General features: G+C 54.8%; 1 protein-coding gene across 2 annotated transcripts in view; it reads right to left on the minus strand.

Moving 5' to 3' along the window:
• Positions 1-2,359: 2,359 nt before the first annotated feature.
• Positions 2,360-19,570, minus strand: part of LARP1 (La ribonucleoprotein 1, translational regulator) — a 41,318-nt gene continuing 24,107 nt past the window's right edge. Inside the window, exons 3-20 of one of the 2 annotated variants that reach the window (XM_088173559.1) lie at positions 14,868-14,929; positions 13,282-13,347; positions 12,411-12,579; positions 11,704-11,835; positions 11,406-11,549; positions 10,598-10,760; positions 10,233-10,377; positions 9,843-10,017; positions 8,850-9,019; positions 8,224-8,583; positions 6,964-7,087; positions 6,190-6,395; positions 5,990-6,096; positions 5,468-5,619; positions 5,056-5,200; positions 4,766-4,875; positions 4,141-4,268; positions 2,360-3,587 (exon numbers count right to left, since the gene is read on the minus strand). In XM_088173559.1, the coding sequence (XP_088029685.1) occupies positions 3,366-3,587; positions 4,141-4,268; positions 4,766-4,875; positions 5,056-5,200; positions 5,468-5,619; positions 5,990-6,096; positions 6,190-6,395; positions 6,964-7,087; positions 8,224-8,583; positions 8,850-9,019; positions 9,843-10,017; positions 10,233-10,377; positions 10,598-10,760; positions 11,406-11,549; positions 11,704-11,835; positions 12,411-12,579; positions 13,282-13,347; positions 14,868-14,929 (2,780 nt within the window). In that variant the 3' untranslated portion in view covers positions 2,360-3,365. Of the gene's footprint in view, positions 3,588-4,140; positions 4,269-4,765; positions 4,876-5,055; positions 5,201-5,467; positions 5,620-5,989; positions 6,097-6,189; positions 6,396-6,963; positions 7,088-8,223; positions 8,584-8,849; positions 9,020-9,842; positions 10,018-10,232; positions 10,378-10,597; positions 10,761-11,405; positions 11,550-11,703; positions 11,836-12,410; positions 12,583-13,281; positions 13,348-14,867; positions 14,930-19,570 lie in introns of both variants that reach the window. The other variant, XM_014875946.2, reaches the window with a different exon arrangement.

Below are 19,570 nucleotides of genomic sequence, written 5' to 3' on the forward strand. Positions count from 1 at the left end.
CCTGCCCCAGCACGGAGCAGGAGGGAACGGTTCTGTGTTCCCTTCCCTGCAGGAGACAGGTGAGAGCGAGCTGAGGACAGGTGAGCAGCTGCCTCAGGCTGTCACATCCATCTTTGCTCTGTCCTGCCCACTGCTGTCCCACAGACAGCAAAACAAGGCACACGGTCCACAGGCCCAGAGGGCATTGGGACCACTAGGATTGCTCTTCTGACCCACCTTCCCCTGGGTGCACACACTAATGTGACAAACCACTGACCTGGCAGAGAGGGAAAAACACTTCCATGCCAAGACTAGAACCTCAGGATCAGAAATTAAAAATTATTTAAAATCAGTATTTTGGGAAATTCTCTGGGAAATGTCCTACCTCTTCTACAACCCAAGCAATTCCACAGTCTGCTCTACAAGCAACAACTCCATAGCAGCAGTTCATCCCTCCCCATTTCCTATGAATTTGTTGCTGAAACAGACAATTGGCTTCAAGAGAGAACACGCCAATGAAAGGAGCACAGACACAGCAGCAAGGATCACCTGTGGCACATCCAGACCTGCCTCCACTTGCAAACAACCAGCAATACATCTACAATGTCCTCGATTGACTCTCCAGCCTCCTCCTTCCCACATCAGGGACAAACCTGCCTATATATGTAACCTCAGAGATCTGACTCCAGCTCACAAGAGGGGAAATCCAGAGATAACAGTCACGGCCACAGCACTGTACAAGTGTTACTTTTGCCCATCTTGCCCAGTTCCCACCCCATAACCCCAGAGCACTGCTGCCATAACGGAGATCCATGGCCTTGGGTGGGCTCGCCTGCTGCAATCAGGTGTGAGCGGTACCAGCTGCAGGGTGACATGGCAGGGGGGACCAGGGCAGGGTCACACCACCAGCAAACAGCAGCTCCCCAGCCTCTCAAACCCAGCTGTGCTTTCGATTCTAGCAGCAGTTCGTGAAGCCACTCCACTCAGACCAGCCCACCTGCCCCACCAAGGCAGCATCCTGGAGGCAGTGTCAGCTTGGGAAGGGATGGCCCCAGCCAGGGCCCCACAAGCACCCACGGCCACTTGCTGATGGACAGCTTGGCTGTGCTTCCCCTCTTGCTCTCAGTTCCTGGCTGCTCTCACCCACCCACCCCGCAGCCACACAGGGACAGCCCTGGAGAGATAATGACTCCTTCCAGCTGTGAGATACAGCTCTGCATCAACTGGATCCCTTAGGAAAACACTGTTCAGTACCAACTTGTGCCTCTGCAGAGAGAGCAAGAGGAGCTGCACCTTTGGAGTGGTGCAGCACATGCCCACTCCACACTGCACACAGGAGCCCCAGAGCCACAGCCAAGCCTGGTACCCCAGGGACCCAGCAGAAGGAGCATGGTGGCAGCAAGGCAAGCAGATCTGGCTGGAAAGGAGCACGACTTTCCAGTGCTACCTCTGGAGCATCTCCACAGGTAGCACTGGACATCTCAGATCTCCCACCTGACAAATGCCCCTCGCAAAGCATCCAGCTCACAGCCTGGGGAGGATTTGCCTGCCAAAGTCCACCTGGTGCTGGGTGTAAGGATCAATCAAGTAAATGTCACAGCAGCTCTGCAGTCAGCCCCTGCCTCAGCCGAGTAAGGAGCTACATGGTGTCATCTCAGCCCTTGGAAATGCCCAGGGACTATGCCCTGAGTGGGAGACTCCATGCAGCCACCTGCCACAACACAACACACAGGGAAACCCAGGTGAGAACGCTCCTGTGCCAGGCAGGTACGAGTCCCAGCAGCAGCCCCAAGCCAGTGACTGCTGTGGGACAGCTTTCCCAGCTTTGCCTCACTCTGTCAGGCTACAGCAGAAGCAGCACTCCGTCACAGCCAGGACCAGGCCCCCAGCTGCTGTGACCATCTCCCTGCTCACTCCCCAGCCACGCTGGAAGCACAGACAGGAGCAGAGCCAGCTCCTGCCCAGAGAGGGCCGGGGGTGTGAGCAAGGCCATGACAGGAACAGTCACTGTCCTGGGGACAAGGCTGCCATGGTACCAACTACTGCCTGAGCACGAGTCTTGGATGTGACTGCCCTCAGCACCTGCCCCAGGAGACTCAGGCCTGGCAGGGAGGCTCCGTGACAAGGGGGGCATCCGAGCGAGCTGTGGGGTCAGAGGAAAGGCCGCAGGGAAGATCAGCTCGGCAGCAATGCCGTGAGGAGTCTCTGGGCCTGGGGGGAGCCAAGAGCCCAGTGCACCCCAGGGTGCAGGAAGCCAACAAGCCTCCTCGCTCCAGCTCCACCATAAGGCAACTTTTTTTTGTGTGTTTTTGGGGTTTTTTGTTTTTTTTTCTTTTTCTTCAATAATATTTCCAAGGAAGAAAGCAAAGGGAGATGTGTCTTTTTAAAGAGTTTTTCTGTTGTTGTTTTAGAGGAGTTTGTGGTGCTGTTTTTTTTTTTTTTTTGTTATGTCATTTTTTTCAAGGGAAAAGGAAGAGAAAAGCTCCTTCAGCAAAGTCCTTTCTTTGCAAGTGATGGGTGTTCCTGGGGCAGCAGGTGCACCGTCCACGCAGGCTCGAGTCCAGGTGCTTGCCAGCCTCCCAACCAGCCATCCTCACAGGAAGGAGTCACAACAAGCCTATCCTTGGCAAAGGTCCTTTGGTTGACTTCCAAATTGTCCGTGACGGAAGGGAGTGGTGGACAGAGGGAGAGCCAGACCCTCGGGAAGGTGAAGACGTCGGGGAGAAGGGAGCGGGAGAACGAGCAGGGCGATGCTCCTGTCGCGGAGTCGGCGTTGGAGAGGGAGGCAGCGCCGGACGTGGAATGGGAGACGCCAGCCGGGTCATGGAGATCAGAGGCTCCGCAGCATCGGCACACGCTGTGGCTTCGGTCCCCCACTGGGGAACCTCGCTCCTCCGAGCTTCCTGAGCGGCTGCCCCGCCATCCGAGGGGGACACACAGGGGACTCGTTGGGGCCACACAGAGCAGACTTGTTTTGGTAAATCCAGACGAACTTCTAGCAATAATTTAAAACTTGATATATATATATAATAATAAAAAAATCTCCCCTTTCCAACCCAGCCAGAACACATTTTTTTTTTGAAGAGACACTAAGACATGAGTGTGTGCACAGGAGGAGAGGGAAGGGAAAGGGTAGGTCTGCTGGGAGCGGGTCTGGCTCTGGTCAGGGTAGTAATAGCAAAATGGTGTTTTGGATGCAGATCGTCTTTGCTTTCCAGCCACAAGAGAAGAAAATCGTGTGCGTTGAAGTTTCTCCCAAGCAGCCTATTCCTGGGAACCCACCTTCCAGCTCCCTTCCTGTCCCATCTCCTCATGTCTGCCCTTCTCCGAGCCATTCCCCACCAACCCACCCCACCCCCCAGCAGGAAGCGGACGCTGCAGCCTTTCTACTTCCCCACTGTCTGCGACTCTGCAGCTGATGGGGCAGGGGATTGCTGGCTCAGGTTTTTGGCATCCTCTTGTGCAGGCTGGCTGGCTGAGGCATGGGCTTGGCTGGATGGGCACTGGCTGACCGTTTTGCTGGAAGACTGGGATGGGTAGCGCTTCCTGCCATCGCCCCCTGACGTCGTAGGGTATCTCTTGTGTCCACCTTCCTCCCCCATGGGTGGCTGCAAGAGAAGGACCCCAGTATCAGCACAGCCTCCTCCAGATGTAGGTGCCCTCCCCTGGGATCAGGAAACAGCCCTCCTGCACGCCTCCAATTGCAACTTCTCTCCCTGGCCCACAAGGAACACGCACATTCACGCCAAGCACTCAGCTTCCCTGTCCAAATTTCCTGCTGCCAGATTTGACAGAAAAACTGACCACAACGGTGACAACTTGCTCTTAGTCACCTGCTTCCCACACAGAGGCACAGCCAAGAAGTTTGGGAGCCAAAGCTCCACATAATGCTGGCTCTACTCCAACCATCAATGCACCCTTTCCTCCTCCTTCCTCACCTCATCAGGGAGGACAGGCTCACCCAGCTCCCTTACCCCACACGGAGCAGGTTTGCCATATTCCAATCCCACACTTTGTTCCTGGCCTGGCTGCAATGACTTGGAGTGACAGTAGGTGTCACTGCCCCCCTCCTGCCACCACCTAGGGACCCCCAAAATCCTCCATGCTCACAGGGCTGTTTGCAGGGGCCATTAGTGTAGTGCAGGAATTATATCTACTCACATCTACTCGGAAGTCCTCGAGGCGCTTGAACTTGCTGAGGTATTCTTGCAGTCTGCTGTTAATGTCCAGATTTTTGGCTTTGGAATATTTTAAGAAGGCCCAGAACTTTTCCAGCCCATAGAGCTGCCCTGGAAAGGGAAAAAAAAACCAAAAAACCAATCCAAACGTCAGCAGGACAAAAACCAAACAAGACACTTTTCCTCCAGGCTTCCCCACAAACCCTACTGTCCTGCTGGTGGGCACAGCCCAGGCAAGATGGAAAATGTGAAGAGAAGCAACCTACATCAGTTCTGGGAAGCCCCTTTGATTTGGGATGTCCCTAGGCTCAGCTGACTTGGTGGCGACAAGGTTCAGCCACTGCAGGGCCTTGAGAAATCCCACAGGAAACGGTGCCTCTACAGGAAAGCTTTGGGAGAGCTGCAGCCTCCCACTGCCCTCCTCCAACCCCCAGCAACCTTCGGGATGGTGACACTCAACCCTCTCCTGTGAAATGAGCAACGGGACATCCCAGCCCTCAATGTACAGCACTACGTGGCTTCCCCAAAATGGTGACAGGAGGCTCAGGAGCACCATGCAGCTGAGCTACGTCACTGCCAATCCCAGGGAAGCCAAAGGAGGCACCTACCAGCTTCATAATCCTTGATGGTCTCTTCTTGGAAGTCCTTAAATATGTCTGGCCGGAATTTCTTCTCCAGCCCGTAGCTGTAGTATCTGAAAAGGCACTCCAGACCGTACCTGGGAAGGGAGCAGCATGTGCAGCTCAGACACTGGTGCACACAACACAGAGCAGCAGCAGGAGACTGAGAACAACCCCAGACCCACCTCCAAGCAAGGCAGAAGCACTGCCTTAATTTACTGTGAGCTCTGTGAAAGGCCAAACCCTTAGACAAGGCCACTCTGTCACTTCTCTCTTACCTGTATCCCTCCTTCCCATCCTCCACAGCCAGTTGCTTGAATTCCTCATACATTTTCTTGTTGAAGTGATCTCGGAGGAAGAAGGACCAGAACCGGAAAAGCGTGTTCATCTCCTGGGACTGACCAATGCCCAGTCGTTTTCGCTCTGTTTGGGGACGAGGGGATGATTACAAAGCCAATCCTCTCCCAGGGAGTCAGGGGCTCGTGTGCAGGAGGGTCCTGTGATGATGCCCAGCCCCAGCACTGGACACCATGAGCACAGCCCATGCTCCCCACAAACCATAGGGACACAGCAGCTGCCAGCAGGGCTGTCCTGTAGGACCCTGCCTGTGTCCATCCCTGCCATGTTCCTGTCCCCAGCACGGCAGAGCACAGACACCCTGTCCCACCCCTCACAGTGCAGGCTCCCTACCGTTAAGGCAGCGCCGCCGGTACTTGTGGTAGACGTGTTGTGTGAAGCCGTTCTCCTTGAGCAGCTCGTGTGAGGGATGCTGGAACTTGGGCAGGGACTGCGGGGTGCAGCCATAGCTCCCAACAGCCGGGGTCCCCTCCGAGGGGCTGGAGCTGAGTGTGAGAGACTCCCGTCAGCATCCTTCCTTGGCATCACCCAGGAGAGGGGGTCACCTGCACCCCACTTGTCTGTTGGTCCCACCCATGCCCTGTGTCACTATCCTGGGTTTGGGACATGAGCCATGGAACAGCATACTAGGAAGGGGACATATGTTTCTAATCAAGTCTCATCTTGCTACTCTCCAAGGCTACAGATTTTCCCTAAGCCTTTCCAGGAAGAGCAGCTTTGATCCCTGTCCTTTCTGCAGTCACCTAACAGGAGACCTCCCGTGCAAGACCAGAGACTACTTTTCCCCTTCCTTCCACATTCCCTCCCTTTCCCATTTCTGCCTCCTCCACGATCCTGCAGGCCTGTCTCTGGTACCTGATGGAGGCAGTCCGGGGTCTGTGCTCCCTGGAGTCCATCACCCAGCCCACGTGGCACTCCATTGGAGGATTCGAACTGTGCCTCGTCTTCCTCTTGCGTGGAGTCTGCAAGACACGGTGCATCACGGATGTGTTCCCTCCTCCTCAGGCCCCAGCTGGGAGCCCCAGCTCCTGTGCCCCAGCCCAGCCTGCTCCCACCTTGGCATCTATCGTCCTGCCCTCCTTCACCACTGGGTAGAAGCGGGGCGTCTGTGTCGGGTCCTTGAGCTGAGGCGTGCGCGGGGTGCGGGGGGTCCTGGCGTTGCGGTAGTTGGGCGATTCTGGGACAGTCGTGGGCAAAGAGCGGGCGATGGTGGAAGGCTCAGGGACTCCGAAGAGCTTGTTGGCCAAAGCGTCTGTAGGTACTGCAGGGAGAAACCCCGCCCTGGGTCAGCCTGGGCTCTGGGCACTGAGCATCACCACCGTTCATCAGATGGGGCAGGGACACATCCCAGCTCCCCCACACAAGCAGCCTGAAATCCAGTTTGGCCAGAAAGGCCAAATCCTACCACAAGGTATCTGTTTCCTAATGGTTAACAACAGCAACAAATCCCTGTCCCCAAGGACACAGCCCTGGTGTCAAACAGGCAAACAAGGTCCAGCAGGCAGCTGCATTCCAAGTACTCAGAGAGGGTCTAAGATGAAAGCCAAATCCCAGGAACTACATCTGAGTCTGCCACAGTTCCCTCACTCCACTGGGACACCCCTGCTTTTGGGCTCCTCTTGTAGAGCTCCACAGCCTTCAGCTGGAAGAACATCACTAATCTGGGAAAGACGCCACTCAGAATATCCCTGTGAACTCTGTGAACTAGATAATCCACTACACCTGTGACCCCAGTTGGTTCTCCCCAGCTGCTACCCAGCCTCCAAGAACCTCTCAGCATGAGAAGCCTGGACAAATTTGGTCCCATCCATTCATACCCCATCTCTTACCTTGCTGGAACCTGGGGGGACCAGGAGGGACTTCCTGGTTTGGATCCACGGGGGGCTCTGGGGTCAGGGTGTCAAACTGCTCCCTGCTGATCATATTCACCTTCTTGAAGTTCTCCACCTCTTGCTGCATTGGAGGAGGAAGATGGTGAAGAAACCACTCACCCCATCACAACCATGGCTCTGCTTGAGCAACAGCCACAGCACTGGGCCCCGGGGGCAGTCACAGGGCCTGGGTGCCCAGCGGGCACAGGGGCAGGAAGGGGAGATGCAGCAGGCAGAAAACTGGGCACTGCACAGGCCACATCTGAGCCACTGACATTGCCAAGCTTTCAGGGATGCCACAAGGCAGCTTCACTAACCAGCACCTGCTTCTCTCAGGCTTTCACCATGGTCAGAGCCAGTGCACTAAAGCTCAAGATGAGCTCAGTGACCCATTCTTGGCCAGAACCCCCTCCACCATCTTATGTCTCTACAGCCCCCCTCCCCACATCCTCACAGCCACCTGGCAGCAGGGCACAATGCTCCCATGGATCTGAAGGACCACACCCCAACACATACTACTCCTGTCACCCTCAGCTTCTGTCACTTCAGAGAGCAGCACTACTTCAGCAAGGGGCCAGGTATCAAACTTTGGAGAACTGAGCCCAGCTGAGAGCTCCAATAAGTCATGCCACCTCACAGCTATGATTTCTGTCACTGAATGAGTCTAGGCAAGTCCCCAGAAATGAGAGTCACCGAGTTGGGACCCAAACATTTCAAAACAGCAGATGGGCTTTCTATAAAAAGCCCATGTCTATGCAAACTGACACCAAAACTGAGAAGAGCACAGGCTAAGTGCAGCCCAGCCACCCATGAACCCATTCCCAACACATGTAGTCTCCAACAGACTGTGCCACAAAGGACAGGGCACTAATGGCAGTGCAGAAACACCCAGTTCCCCTCACAGATCTGGCACTGCCAGCTGAGATCCTGGCAGACAGCAGAACAATGGGCCCCACGTTCCAGGTCACCTCACAACTGGCACTTTGTTTACCTGGCTGTAGCCTCACCTCTAGTTACAGCACACAGGGTGTTTATCCCTGGTATGGCCAAACATGATGCTGGGAGCCAAGAATCCCAAACACTACAAGAGGACTAATCCCAGCTTAGCTCTACCCCCCTGCATTGCCCTTTTCACCCCAGCCCAGCAGCCACTGCTGCACACAAGGCTCCCCACAGCCCACACGGATCCCTCCCCATCCTCGGGTCAGCCACACTCACCTTGATCTGGGAATACTCTGGCTCAAACTGCTCTGTCCACAGGTCCTGCTCATAGTAGTACAGCCCATCATTGATCACCTTGGCCAGCTCTGAGCTCATCTTAGCCCTGGACGTGTGGTTGCCAGTCCGGTCCCCGCCGGGATGGCGGCGCAGGTACGGGGGGGTCTGAGTCACGATCAGGATCTTGTTGACGTCGCGGTCATCAATCTCGTAGTCAGAGTCTTCGTCTGACCAGTCAGTGAAGGTGTTCTTGCGGCCATCCATCTGCTCCATCTCCTCATCAAACAGGAAATCGAGCTCCTCAGGTTCATCTTGGTCCTTTTGCTTCTGCTGCTGCGGTGTCTTTGACTCCTCTGGTTTCTGCAGGTAGGGGGGCAAGGGTGGCACAGGGTAAAGACCACACAGTGACACAAGACCCAGCTCTTGCCCCTTGTTTCATTACCCCAGCCCATCTGGGAAGAACTCTTCATTTACACCACTGTGGAACAGCTCCAAAGAGGCTCAGGTGTAAAGAGGAGAGAATGGGACTCCCAACAGACCCTGCTTGACTGAAGCCTGCCCACATATGATCCAAGTCACCCCAATCACTGGGAGACTCCCAGTGCAACAGCTCCTACACCGCTTACCTTGGGCCTGGCGGGGGAAGGTCGGGGTCTCTTCTTCACTTCAATCCATGTCTCTGAATCCAGGTCTGGCAGACTTGTGGACAGGCCCTTGGGCATTGTCTTCAAGTTACTGACCTCCTCTGTTTTGGTGGGGACAGGGCTGGCAGCACGTGGGGAGCCTGGAGCGGACTCTAGAGCCAACAAGAGCCACAAAATGCTTTAGAGAGATGGAGGGAACCCAGGAGATGTAGTTATAAATTACCCAACCGTTCTGGCAGCATGGCACAGACATGGACCAACTGGCATACAGTGGCCAAGGTTTACCAGCACAGGGCCCACAAGTGCTAGAGTGGGAATCTCCAGTTAAGGCTATGATGCCAAGGGGTGGCCACAGAGCTTTGTAGGTAACAGCTTCCCAGACACACAAAGCCCTAAAGCAGGCGCTCTGCTGCTCTCTGGGAAACCTTCCCGAGAGTCTGGAGCCAGATCTTCTCCTGCCAAAACTCTTACGACAGCTCCAAGATCCTTCACATGGGCTCTCAGGCTCAGCTCTGTGCTCCTGCCAGCCCCTGTGGGATGGGGTGACAAGAGCATGAGAAGCCCATGAAGGACAGAAGACCTTTACAGCACTTGGTTGTCAGTTCCACACCTGATGCCCAATTTGTGCCCAATATCTCCTCAACCAGTAAAGGAAGGCTGGATTCACAAGTGTCCTGTGCTCTGCCCAGCAGCTGTACACTATTTCCATACAAGCCAAGAGAATTTCAGCAGGACTGACTTTCTCTGAATCCCTTCAGCCCTAGCAGAGGACAAGCCACACTCAGTCTATCACATTACCCCATGTCTGGAGACAGCACCATTCTGGGGGTCCAAGAAAAGACAGAGCCCACACCAGCTCCCACCACCAAAGAGAAAGCCAATGTCCTGGGAACACTCCTGACTGTCATGGTCTCAGTCGTGCTGTAGTGCCAGCACTGCATCCCACACCACCCTCCACATTCCCCCAGTGCTCACCAGTCTCTTTCTGGAAGCTCTGCCGGGGCACAAACTCGGGGCAATTGATGAACTGTGAGAAGTCTGTCTGTGTGTAGTCTGCCATAGGAGGGCCAGGCAGAGCCCATTTTTCTGGCTGCTCTTTTCTCCTGATTTTCTCATCCACAATTTCCACCACCTTGCTGTCTTTCAGAGCCTGGAACCAAGCAGCACTTGGTTAACTTAGGGGCTTGCTTTGGCATATTGAGGGGGTCAGCCCAAGCCATTCCTCCCTGGGAGGACTAATAGGAGGCAGGAGCAAGTCAAGGACAAGGGAAGGCTTCACTTGCACCTCATCCACAGTGAACAGGCATTACACAGAGGTGGTGAGAAGCAGAACAAGGAGGAAAGGTGACCTTTCCTTGCCCTCACCTTGATGATGAGGCTGATGTCAGTGGTCAGTGCCTGCACCCGGTGGAAGCTGGCGATCAGTGTGATGGGCAGGAAGCCGTCAGAGTCCATCTTGCGGCGCAGGAAGAAGTCTCGCTCCAGGTTGTCCACACTGAAGTAATATTCTCTGCAGGGACAACGTCTCAGTGAGAGGAAGCCCCAAACCACCATCCTCTGGGCACCCCCAAGGAAAATAACCCACACACACACAGAGGGGAGCAAGCCTGGGGAGCCCAGACATGGCTGGTGCAGGAAGCAAAGCACAGTCAACACCTCTGCTCTAACCCTTCCCATGGGATTGGCTGCACAGTCCCCACCACCCAACAAGGACAGGAGGTGGTGCTCACATCTGCCTCTTGATGTAGTCCTTGAGCAGTTCCTGGTCCACGCTGTAGAGCTCAGCACTGCTGATATTGTCGAAGTAGTAGGTGATGTTGCTGGCGTACTTCTGGGTGCGGGAGCCGTCCGAGCCCTCGAATTTCCGGTATCCGTACTGGTAGTCAAAGTGCCCTGGGGGACACCAGGAAGGGTCAGAACACAACCCCTGCGATCTGCCAAACGGGGCTGGACTCCTGCACAAATACTTCCCTCTTCCTGAGGACCCCTTGGAAATCCACAGTGGAGCACCCACATCCCTCACCCTCCCACTCTCTGCCTCCGCCACAGAAGAGGCCAGGAACCCTCTTATCCAAGGGCAACTGGGCAGCCCAGCTGACACATGAAGGCTCTACACTGAAGCTGCATCAGTGTTAGCACAGACACTGCCCAGTCAAATGCCAGGCCAGATGCTCTTCCTCACCCAAGCCATGACTCCTGCTTGGCTCTCAAATGGCATAAAGCCTTCACATACTATCAGCATGCTTCAATTCCTGCTCACAGAGGTATTGCAAGGGGTAGAAAATATGAAAAAGACCTTGGCTTGAGTAGCAGGAAGACATCTTCTTTTATAAAATACTACTAAGAATTATTTGCTTTGTTAACAGCAGCTCAACTTACTGGCAGGAATGACCTGCCACAATACTTCCCTGTATCCCTGGAGCACTCTGCCCTTCCCAATCCACTTTAGAGCCCCAGGTCTCTCAGGCACACAAACACAGAGCTCTGCACGCTGTGTCACTCTCCCTGCAGTCACAAGAACACACACACAACAATCACCTCCTCTGCCACGGCCCCGGCCCCTGCCCCGGCCGCGGCCCCGGCCCCGGAAGGTTCCTCGCACGGCCCCTCCCTCGCTCTTCACGCTGGAGGTCTCATCGTGGTCCTGCCAGCTGCGCTCGTGCTTGTTGTCGGGGTGCCAGCCTGCAGCACACGGGGAAGGAGAGGCAGGAGGGCTGTTAGGACATGACAGCACTTCCATGGAGCCCTCTGAATGCAGCAAAGTCACCCCCTAGGCACCAGGGCTTGCTCTGCCCCGTGGCCAGGCCAGGAGCAGGTCCCCAGCCCAAGCCCCCACCTTTGAGCTCGCTGCGGTTGTTGGAGGGGTGCCTGTGCTGCTCGTTTTGCCGGTTGTTCCGAGAGGCTGTTTTGTCCCTAGGCACCTCTGACTTCATGTCTATCTGCAGAGGGACCCACTTGTGTTTGTTGCCTGCGAAAGGACAGGGTTTGGGTGTGACACAGGTTCAGAGTGTGTCTGCTTCCTCCCCCACAGCCCCCTCTTGCTATGCAACGCCCACACGTGGAGGGGAGAAAGGAGCAGGGCCTTTTGGACAGATCCTGTCCTGTGACATCCCTCCAGACCTCACTGGATGCTCTGACCAGGACTCTGAAACATGGAGGGACACGAGTCAGAACTTGCCTGTGGCATTTGTCACAGCACTTGTCCTTCCTCTGCCCCTTTCTGCCTGCCCAGGCTCAGGCCAGACAAAGCCCACGTGTCAACAACAGCTGATACAGCCCACAGTGAGGGATGTCCTGTGCCACCATAGAGCACATGGGAAGGCAGGCTCCTGCCCTGCCCCTGTTTAGGCCCTGCTCCACCTGCTCCCACCAAAATAACACCTGAAGCCTGCAAACACCTTTTCCCACAGCTGTCCCTGCACTGGGATCATGTTCTGCAGCAAGATCTCCAGGGAAGGCAGAGGATGCTTCCACCTGCCTGTGGGTTGGGAAGGGGGAGACAAGCTGAGCCTGGAGGACTGTCCCCACCAGCTCCTGCCTTACCTTTCTTCTTCTGAGCTGACTTCTGGTTGTCATCATCGCCATTCTTCTCCTCCCCAGACTCATCTGATTTGGTTTTCAGGCTCTCTTTGCCATCACTCCCATCCCCCTTTTCCTGCTCTTTCATGTCTTTCTTGATAGGCAGCTTCCGAAGGGACGGTGCTTTGTGTGGCTGCTGGGGACACACCAGTGCAGGAAAGATGTGAGAGATGGGAGCAGTGAGGAGCTGGAGGCAGACCCGGGCTGTCCCAGCGGGAGCAGGAAGACTTTGCCCTAGGCTGGGTGCAATCCTGCTCTGTATCTCCCAGAGCTGTCCTGCTCCTAGGGAAGGGCTCATGGCTGAGCAGGGCAAGGGCTCTTTGAGACACCAAGATGGGCTGTCCTGTAAGGGATCAGACTGCCCCAGGGGCAAAAGGGTGACTGACCACCTTGCCCTGACAGACAGCCAGGAGCTAGCAGAGCAGCACCCAAAAATAGAAAGGTTTCAATGACAGCCATGTCCTCAGCAGGGAGGAAGGGCCGAGCCCCTTCAGCACACCAAACCTTTCTCCTGCATTCAGTTCCTCCTGTGGAACTCCTGACTTTGGCCCAGTCCCTTCCTGCACAGAGCAGCCCTGAGGAGAGCAGGTCTGGGAGCTGGCCTACCTGCTCCAGCCAGCCCAGGGTTTAGACACGGCTCCAGGTTCCCAGAATAGCACTGAGGGAGGGAGTCTGCCACACGGGCAGCCCTAAAAGGAAATTCCCTGCACACTATTCCTGGCTGCTCTGCACTGACACTCAGCACCCCAAATGGCCTGGCTCAGCCAGTGCTTCCAGAGGGATAGGGAGCTCTGCAAGGGCCTTATCCTGCCCATCACGATGGTTGTGTTCTTACCTGGACGCTCTTGTGGGCTATTTCTCCAGGTGTTGGCCAGTTTGTGGCATCACCAAAGTCACCAACCTTGCAGAAAAAGAGAAAGGTTCCATTAGTGCACAAAGCTGCAGGTGCTCCCTGCATCAGGGAAGAATGCTTTCCACCCATCACTGTCCCACAAACAGCTGTCCCCAGGAGGCTGGAGGGGGCACAGCCACACTGCACATACACAGCCCCTTCCCCATCAAAGCAGGAACCCTGAACTAATTCCAAATAGCTGCAGACAAGTTTATGTCCATCAGATGCTGTAACAAGGCTGCCACCACTCCTGCAAGCTCCCAGCCTCTCACCAAATATTCTGCCCCATCAGCAGCATTTGGCAGCCTAGGTTAACTCAGTCACAGGCACCATCTCTTGGACAGGTAAAGCACTCAGCTTACAGCATCCTAAATACACCTGAAGCAACTACATCCCACTGAAGAAGCTCTTCCACTCAGTGGCAGTCACAGCCAGGCACAGCCCCAGTGAAGTGCCCAACTACAACCACCACGTGCTGCCAACAAAGCAAGGGGATGGTCTCAGACTGGGTGAGAAAATTCAAGCAGGTGAAGGGAACTCCCTCATTAGTCACCCCATGGGGAAACATTAACTGCTTCTCTGCTGAATGAATGACCTGCTCACTACCATCATTTCTATCTCTTTCAAGGGTCAGAAGACCTGCAGGACACAGTAAAGAAGCCAAACAGCTGCCCAGGGACCAAACGAATTATGGCTGGGCACTGAGTTTATCAGGCACAGAAACTCCTCCTTGCTCTTTTGAGATTGTTATTTCTGAATTAATCTGGAGTCAAATTAATTTTTTATCCCTCAGGGGATCACATCTTTACATGCAGGTGCCATGCTCCTCTGCCCAGGAGGCAAGTTTCCTGGGAAAACCAATTCTACTGCAGTGCCATGCCTGTTTCACAGAGAGGAGCACCTTCCAGCCCCAGGCCCTTCTCTCTCCAAAATGGAAGGGAGAAGGAAAGTCTTTTCAAGTTGCAGATATATCTCCACTGGTGGAACCAACACCAACAGCCCCTGTCCCCCAGCTGTGCCCTAAAGAAACTGTCCCTCCATCACCACTGATTCCCTGGAACAAACTGCCCTGGCTCCTCCAGAGGAGTTGCTTTGTCTGACATCAATTCCCCTGGCTCTCTCTGTGCCAGGGAGGAACAGACTGCACAGGGAAGGACAGAGCTGCAGGCACACCATTGTCACCACCCTGCCTGCACTGCAGAGCTGGGCATGGGCTGAGCCCACAAGAAATTTGGGATGTCCTCACAGTGGGGTGAGAAGTTTTCCACATCCAGGACTCATCCAAGTGCCTCCCTGTTAGAGGGGAGGTGAGAAGGTCTCTCATGAGCTAGTGGGCAGAAAACCAGACAGAGCAGCATGCAAGACCCCTAAAATGCTGGAGATAGAAAACAAGGCCAGTACATCAGCTTCTCCACAACCAAGCTTGAGAAGGGAGAGCTCTGCTCTCCAAACCCTCGAAAGGCTCATGCAGCATTGACAACTGCACCAGAAACTGGGGACCAGTGAGAGGAGAGCAGGCACAGCCTTACCTTGCTTCCTTTCCTCTGTCTCGGGTTGGCAGCTCTCACCACTTTTGCTGGAGTTGTAAGTTCTGCAAGAGAAGGACAACAAGTGTTAAAACACAGCTGAGAGCTGTGGGTGGGAGTGCTGGCTCTGGAGAGAAGTGGGCAGGAAGCAAAGCAGCTCCCCCTTCAGCAAAGGGGGGCTAAAAGGAAAAGGTAAACACAGAACACAGCCAGCTCCTGACTTGAGTATCAGAACTGCCCCATTAAGATCAGAAAACTCCTGACCAATCCAGGTGGCCCAGAGATGGACTTTTAACCCTGCTGCAGGAAGGCACTCCCTGCCTTAGCTCTGCCCTCCCCTCCTGCCCTTGCCAGCCAGGGAGGAGGGGGCAAGGAGCTCAGCTCATGCTGCAAAGCACCCACAGAACAGCAAAACAAACATGCCCTTGAAAAGCCAAGACCCATCACAGCACCATGAGGCTGGTACTCCCCAGGGAGCAGAGCAGGGCTCTGACAGAGGGACACAAAAGTCAGCGGCTGCTGAATCCTGGTTTGAAGTCAGGCATCCCAGCAGGCACAGCAAGTTCAAGAGAGGAAATGTACAGAGAGAATGAGCCAAATCCATCAAGGGCCTAATTCCTGCTACAGCTGAAAGTATTTAGATACTGAAGCACCTCTGGGGTGTTTTAACACATCAGAGTGAGACTGTTGGGGTTCACACCACCACAGACCTCACAGCAAGTCAAGATCTCAACCTCACCATGGCCCATCTTGGCTCCAGCTCACATACCACCTTCCTGCAAGCAGAAACAGGAATACAACTTGCTTTGTGTCCCCCAGGTCTGGCTGCAAGGTCTCTGATCAGGCTCACACAGGGCATGCAGAGCCCGAGCAACAGAGCAGCACAACTCTGCCCAACACAAACCAGCCCCAAGGAGCAGGGATGAGGGTCTCCTCCAGGACACTGGTGCTCCACAGGGGGAGGAGAGCCTGCTGGGTCCTGTCCCGAAGGGCAGCCCATGCATGAGGATTTCTGCTGACTCACTGCCTCTGTTTAGAAAAAAAGCAGCCCTGACTGGGGTGGGGTGAGGGTGGGAGGATCGGCACAGGCTATCTGGGGATGCCCTGGGAAACACCCTGAGTAGTCTATTCAGCTCTGCTCAAAGATGCCTTTGATCTCCTTCTAAAGGCTGGACAACTTTGCCTGGATGATCAAAACCGGTCCCCTTCTGAGCCTCGAAACCAGTGATTCATCCTGGCCTTGCTCAGAGCTGGAGGCTTTGAAGTGTCAATAAGGCAGAGTCAGACATGGCAGGACAGAGCCATGTGCACTCCCCTTCCCCAATTCCTTTCTCTATGGCTCCTGCACGGGCATTTCAGCTCCCGAAGAGCCCAGACTCTCAGCCGGGTCCCAAATCCTCCCCTTTTACCCCAGGACTTCCCCAACCCACCTGCAGTGCTTCCCCTCATGAGCAGCAGCAGTCCCATGTGTCCCTCATTTATTCCATGTGCACTTCATTGAGAATCCTGGCTCCACGGCACAAAGCTTGCCACAAGGCTTTTAAATTTCCCTGCTAGTGTAGGAAGAGCCAGCGCTTTCAAAACAGCCCCCAAAATCCTCCACTCAACGCCCACAGATGTCACCAACTAAATATAGCTTCAAAAGGCACCAGGAGCTACAGCACAAGCCCACAGCCAGCCTGGTTTTCCATAGATACAGAGCACCCCTGCCTGTTCCTACAGCACTGTCGGGGCTGGTACAGCCTGATCAGGCTCTGATCTCCGGGGCTAGGGGACAGCAGGGCTCCCTCTTTTACTGCAAGGATCCCATCCAGGCGCCTGCTCCCACCACAGCACAGCAATGGCATCTGGCCCTTGCCTCCAGCTGCTTCACCTCAGGAGCCCTCAAGCTATAGATGCCCTCGTGCTTTTTTCTGGGTATCACTCAAAGAGAGGGGCCTCACAAGCAGCAGTGAAAGAGGACAAAGGGGCACAGGCTGCAGGGGCAGGTGCCGCAGACTCCATCATCTCTGCGGGGGAGGGAGGAGATTGTTTGAAACAAGTTCTGCTGCTTTCCTTATCTGCAAGATATGAACAGGGATCCCTTATCTCGCTGAGGTGCTGAGAAGACTAATTAGCATTTGCAGAGCACTGCGGAAGACAAAACACAAAGCCAAGGGCTGCAGTCCAGCAGGGAGGCTGCTCCAGGCTGGGGCTTCGGGCATATGGAGCGTGGATGGAGCCGAGATCCAGCAATTCATGGTGGAGACCAAAGTAGGAGACCGAAAGGGTGTGACTGTGCTGGTGCACACGGCCAGACACAGCATCTGCTGAGCCAAGACCAAGGCAAGCAGAGGCCCTGCACGCCTGGCACCCTCCAGGGCACAGCAACATAACCAAGGGCACCAGCAACACATATTGTGGTCCTCAGCTGAAAAGACCCCCTGCAGGAAAACCTGACTGCATCAGCCTGGGAAGTGGAGAGCAAGTGCGTGCTGCTCATTCCACGCAGGAGCTCAGCACAAGCAGTGAGGGACACTGGATACCGCCCTGGTTCACAGCCGAGCCTTTCAAAGCTGCTGACAGATGTCTCAGACCTCTGGGCGTCTCACAATCAACCGTCCTTTTGCATCTGTTTGGTGGCAGTAAGTAATTTCAGTTGCACTAGCAATGCCTGACCACCTCCTGAAAAACAGGGCCTCTCTGTGTGAGGGGACAGACAAAACAGCTGCAGCAGGAGCCAGGGCTTTAGTGGTGTGAGGCTGGCACGGGGACAGCGGGCAGGGAAGCAAGGAGCAGCTTTGCCTGCGGCCACAGAGCAGATGCTGGCACAGCCAAGAACAGAAAAGCAGGTCTCGAGTTTTGATCTGCTGCCTGCAGCCAGAACCTGATCATTTGCCCAACCATGGGATTGCCCAGCCACGTGGAAATTACTCCTTAGCAAGCAAGGGGACGAGGGGACAGGTGGGAGCACCTACAGCAGCCCCAATGCTGCTATCACAGCCAAACCCTCCCCGTGGCCAGGCCACAGCCAGAGCACTCACTCATTTGGACACTCACTCCCCAGTGCAGCTGACAAACACCAAGGGCAAGGCTGTGCAGACACCTCGTGCTTTCCTGCAGCCCACATTTGGCTGGGGCACAGAGCCCTGGGGTGGGAGGCTCACAGGGGCATCCAGGTGAGCAAACACTTCTTATCGGGAAGAAGAACCCTTGCACAAGGACCAGACACCCAGAGTTGCAGCAGATCCACAGCTAAATGTCCCTCCACCCCAACAGGGACACAGACCACTGAACTCAAGTCAAAGAGACATCTATTACCTTATCAGGGAAAATGAAACCAAACACCCAGCAACTGGTTTTCTGCCTTCCCTTGCATCCAATGGAAATTACAATGGAATTTTAGAGAAGAGAGGGAATAAGTCTGCAGTGCTGGGCACAGACCTGGCATTACTGGAAAAATACCTGTACCTACAGCAAGAATGCTGTAATGCCTGCTCCAGGTGTACCACTCATGTGCAAGGGCAGACAAGGGCTTTGAGAACCCCAGCAGCAGCTGGGACAGCCTCAGAGGACAGCCCAAGCTCCCAGCAGGAATGCAGAGTCCTCAGCTCTGGCACACTGTCCCTGACACAGCAGCCAGGTCGACAGAAAGGAGCCATCCTGCTCCCTGCTCCACAGCCTGGCACCTGCCAGAAACTGCTGATAAAGGTGGTTCCAAGCCAAGAGCCTGGACTTTGTGCTGAAGGGGCTGAGGCAGGGACACATGCTCTGTGATGCAGCTCCTCCTCCTGCAAGAGGCAAACCAGTATCCCCAGAGCCCTGGCAGGAGCTGGAGGGTGCTGTGTGGGACAGACAGCCACGTGCCCAGCAGTCCACCAGGATCCACTTCACTCTTCTGTCTCCAAACAATCCTCCCTCCTTCCCACACTCCACACAACACTCCTGGCACATGTGAAGACTGTAAGCCATAACCAACACAACGGGACACCCACTCCACCATCAAGGTTTTTAGGTGAGAAAGAGCAAGTGAATGCTGGACAAGAGTGAGCTGAAAAAAATGTTTAAAATTTTTTCTTAGTGGGATTAGATGTTTTTCCAGGAGGTAGACAGGTCCTTCACAGTCATTTTGTGAGGGCAGAAGAGTCCCTCCTGGGGTACTGATACACAGGAAAGATGTGGTGAAACAGCACCAACCCACAAAGAAATTCCCGTAAAACAGACCCAGCAGGCAACCAGCCAAAGCCAGGCCTGCCAGGACCCCACTGTGGCTGCAAGAATCCCCTTCCTGGCCTAAAAGAAGACGTAGGGAGCCAATGGAGAACAGCTCCAAAGGTGCATCCCCACCTTCCCAATATGGGAAATTCAGAGCATCAACCCTCCAGGCCTCAAGCAATTTCTCTCCCAGGGTGGCCTGATCTGCACAGCAGCAAGGGCATGGCACGGATTTAGAGATTCTCCTGTGGCACTCATTACTGTCCATGCACTCAGCACAGAACGTGGAGTCTGAGCCTGTCCAAGCCATCAGAGGACACAGCTGGTGAGCTTCATATCCACCAGCAGCAGACAGAGACATTTGCAGGACCAGTCCTGCAGGCCAGATGTGACCTGCAAGCCAACAACAGTCCCTACTCCCACCAGCAGCCACCTTGACACAGCTTTTTTCTCTTTGAGTCCATCCCAAGATGACTCCCTGAAGTTACAGGCAGAGAAGCCTTAGGGGATGG

The sequence above is a fragment of the Sturnus vulgaris genome, chromosome 15 (genome assembly GCF_052056855.1).
Source record: "Sturnus vulgaris isolate bStuVul1 chromosome 15, bStuVul1.hap1, whole genome shotgun sequence".
NCBI classification, from domain to species: Eukaryota; Metazoa; Chordata; class Aves; order Passeriformes; family Sturnidae; genus Sturnus; species Sturnus vulgaris.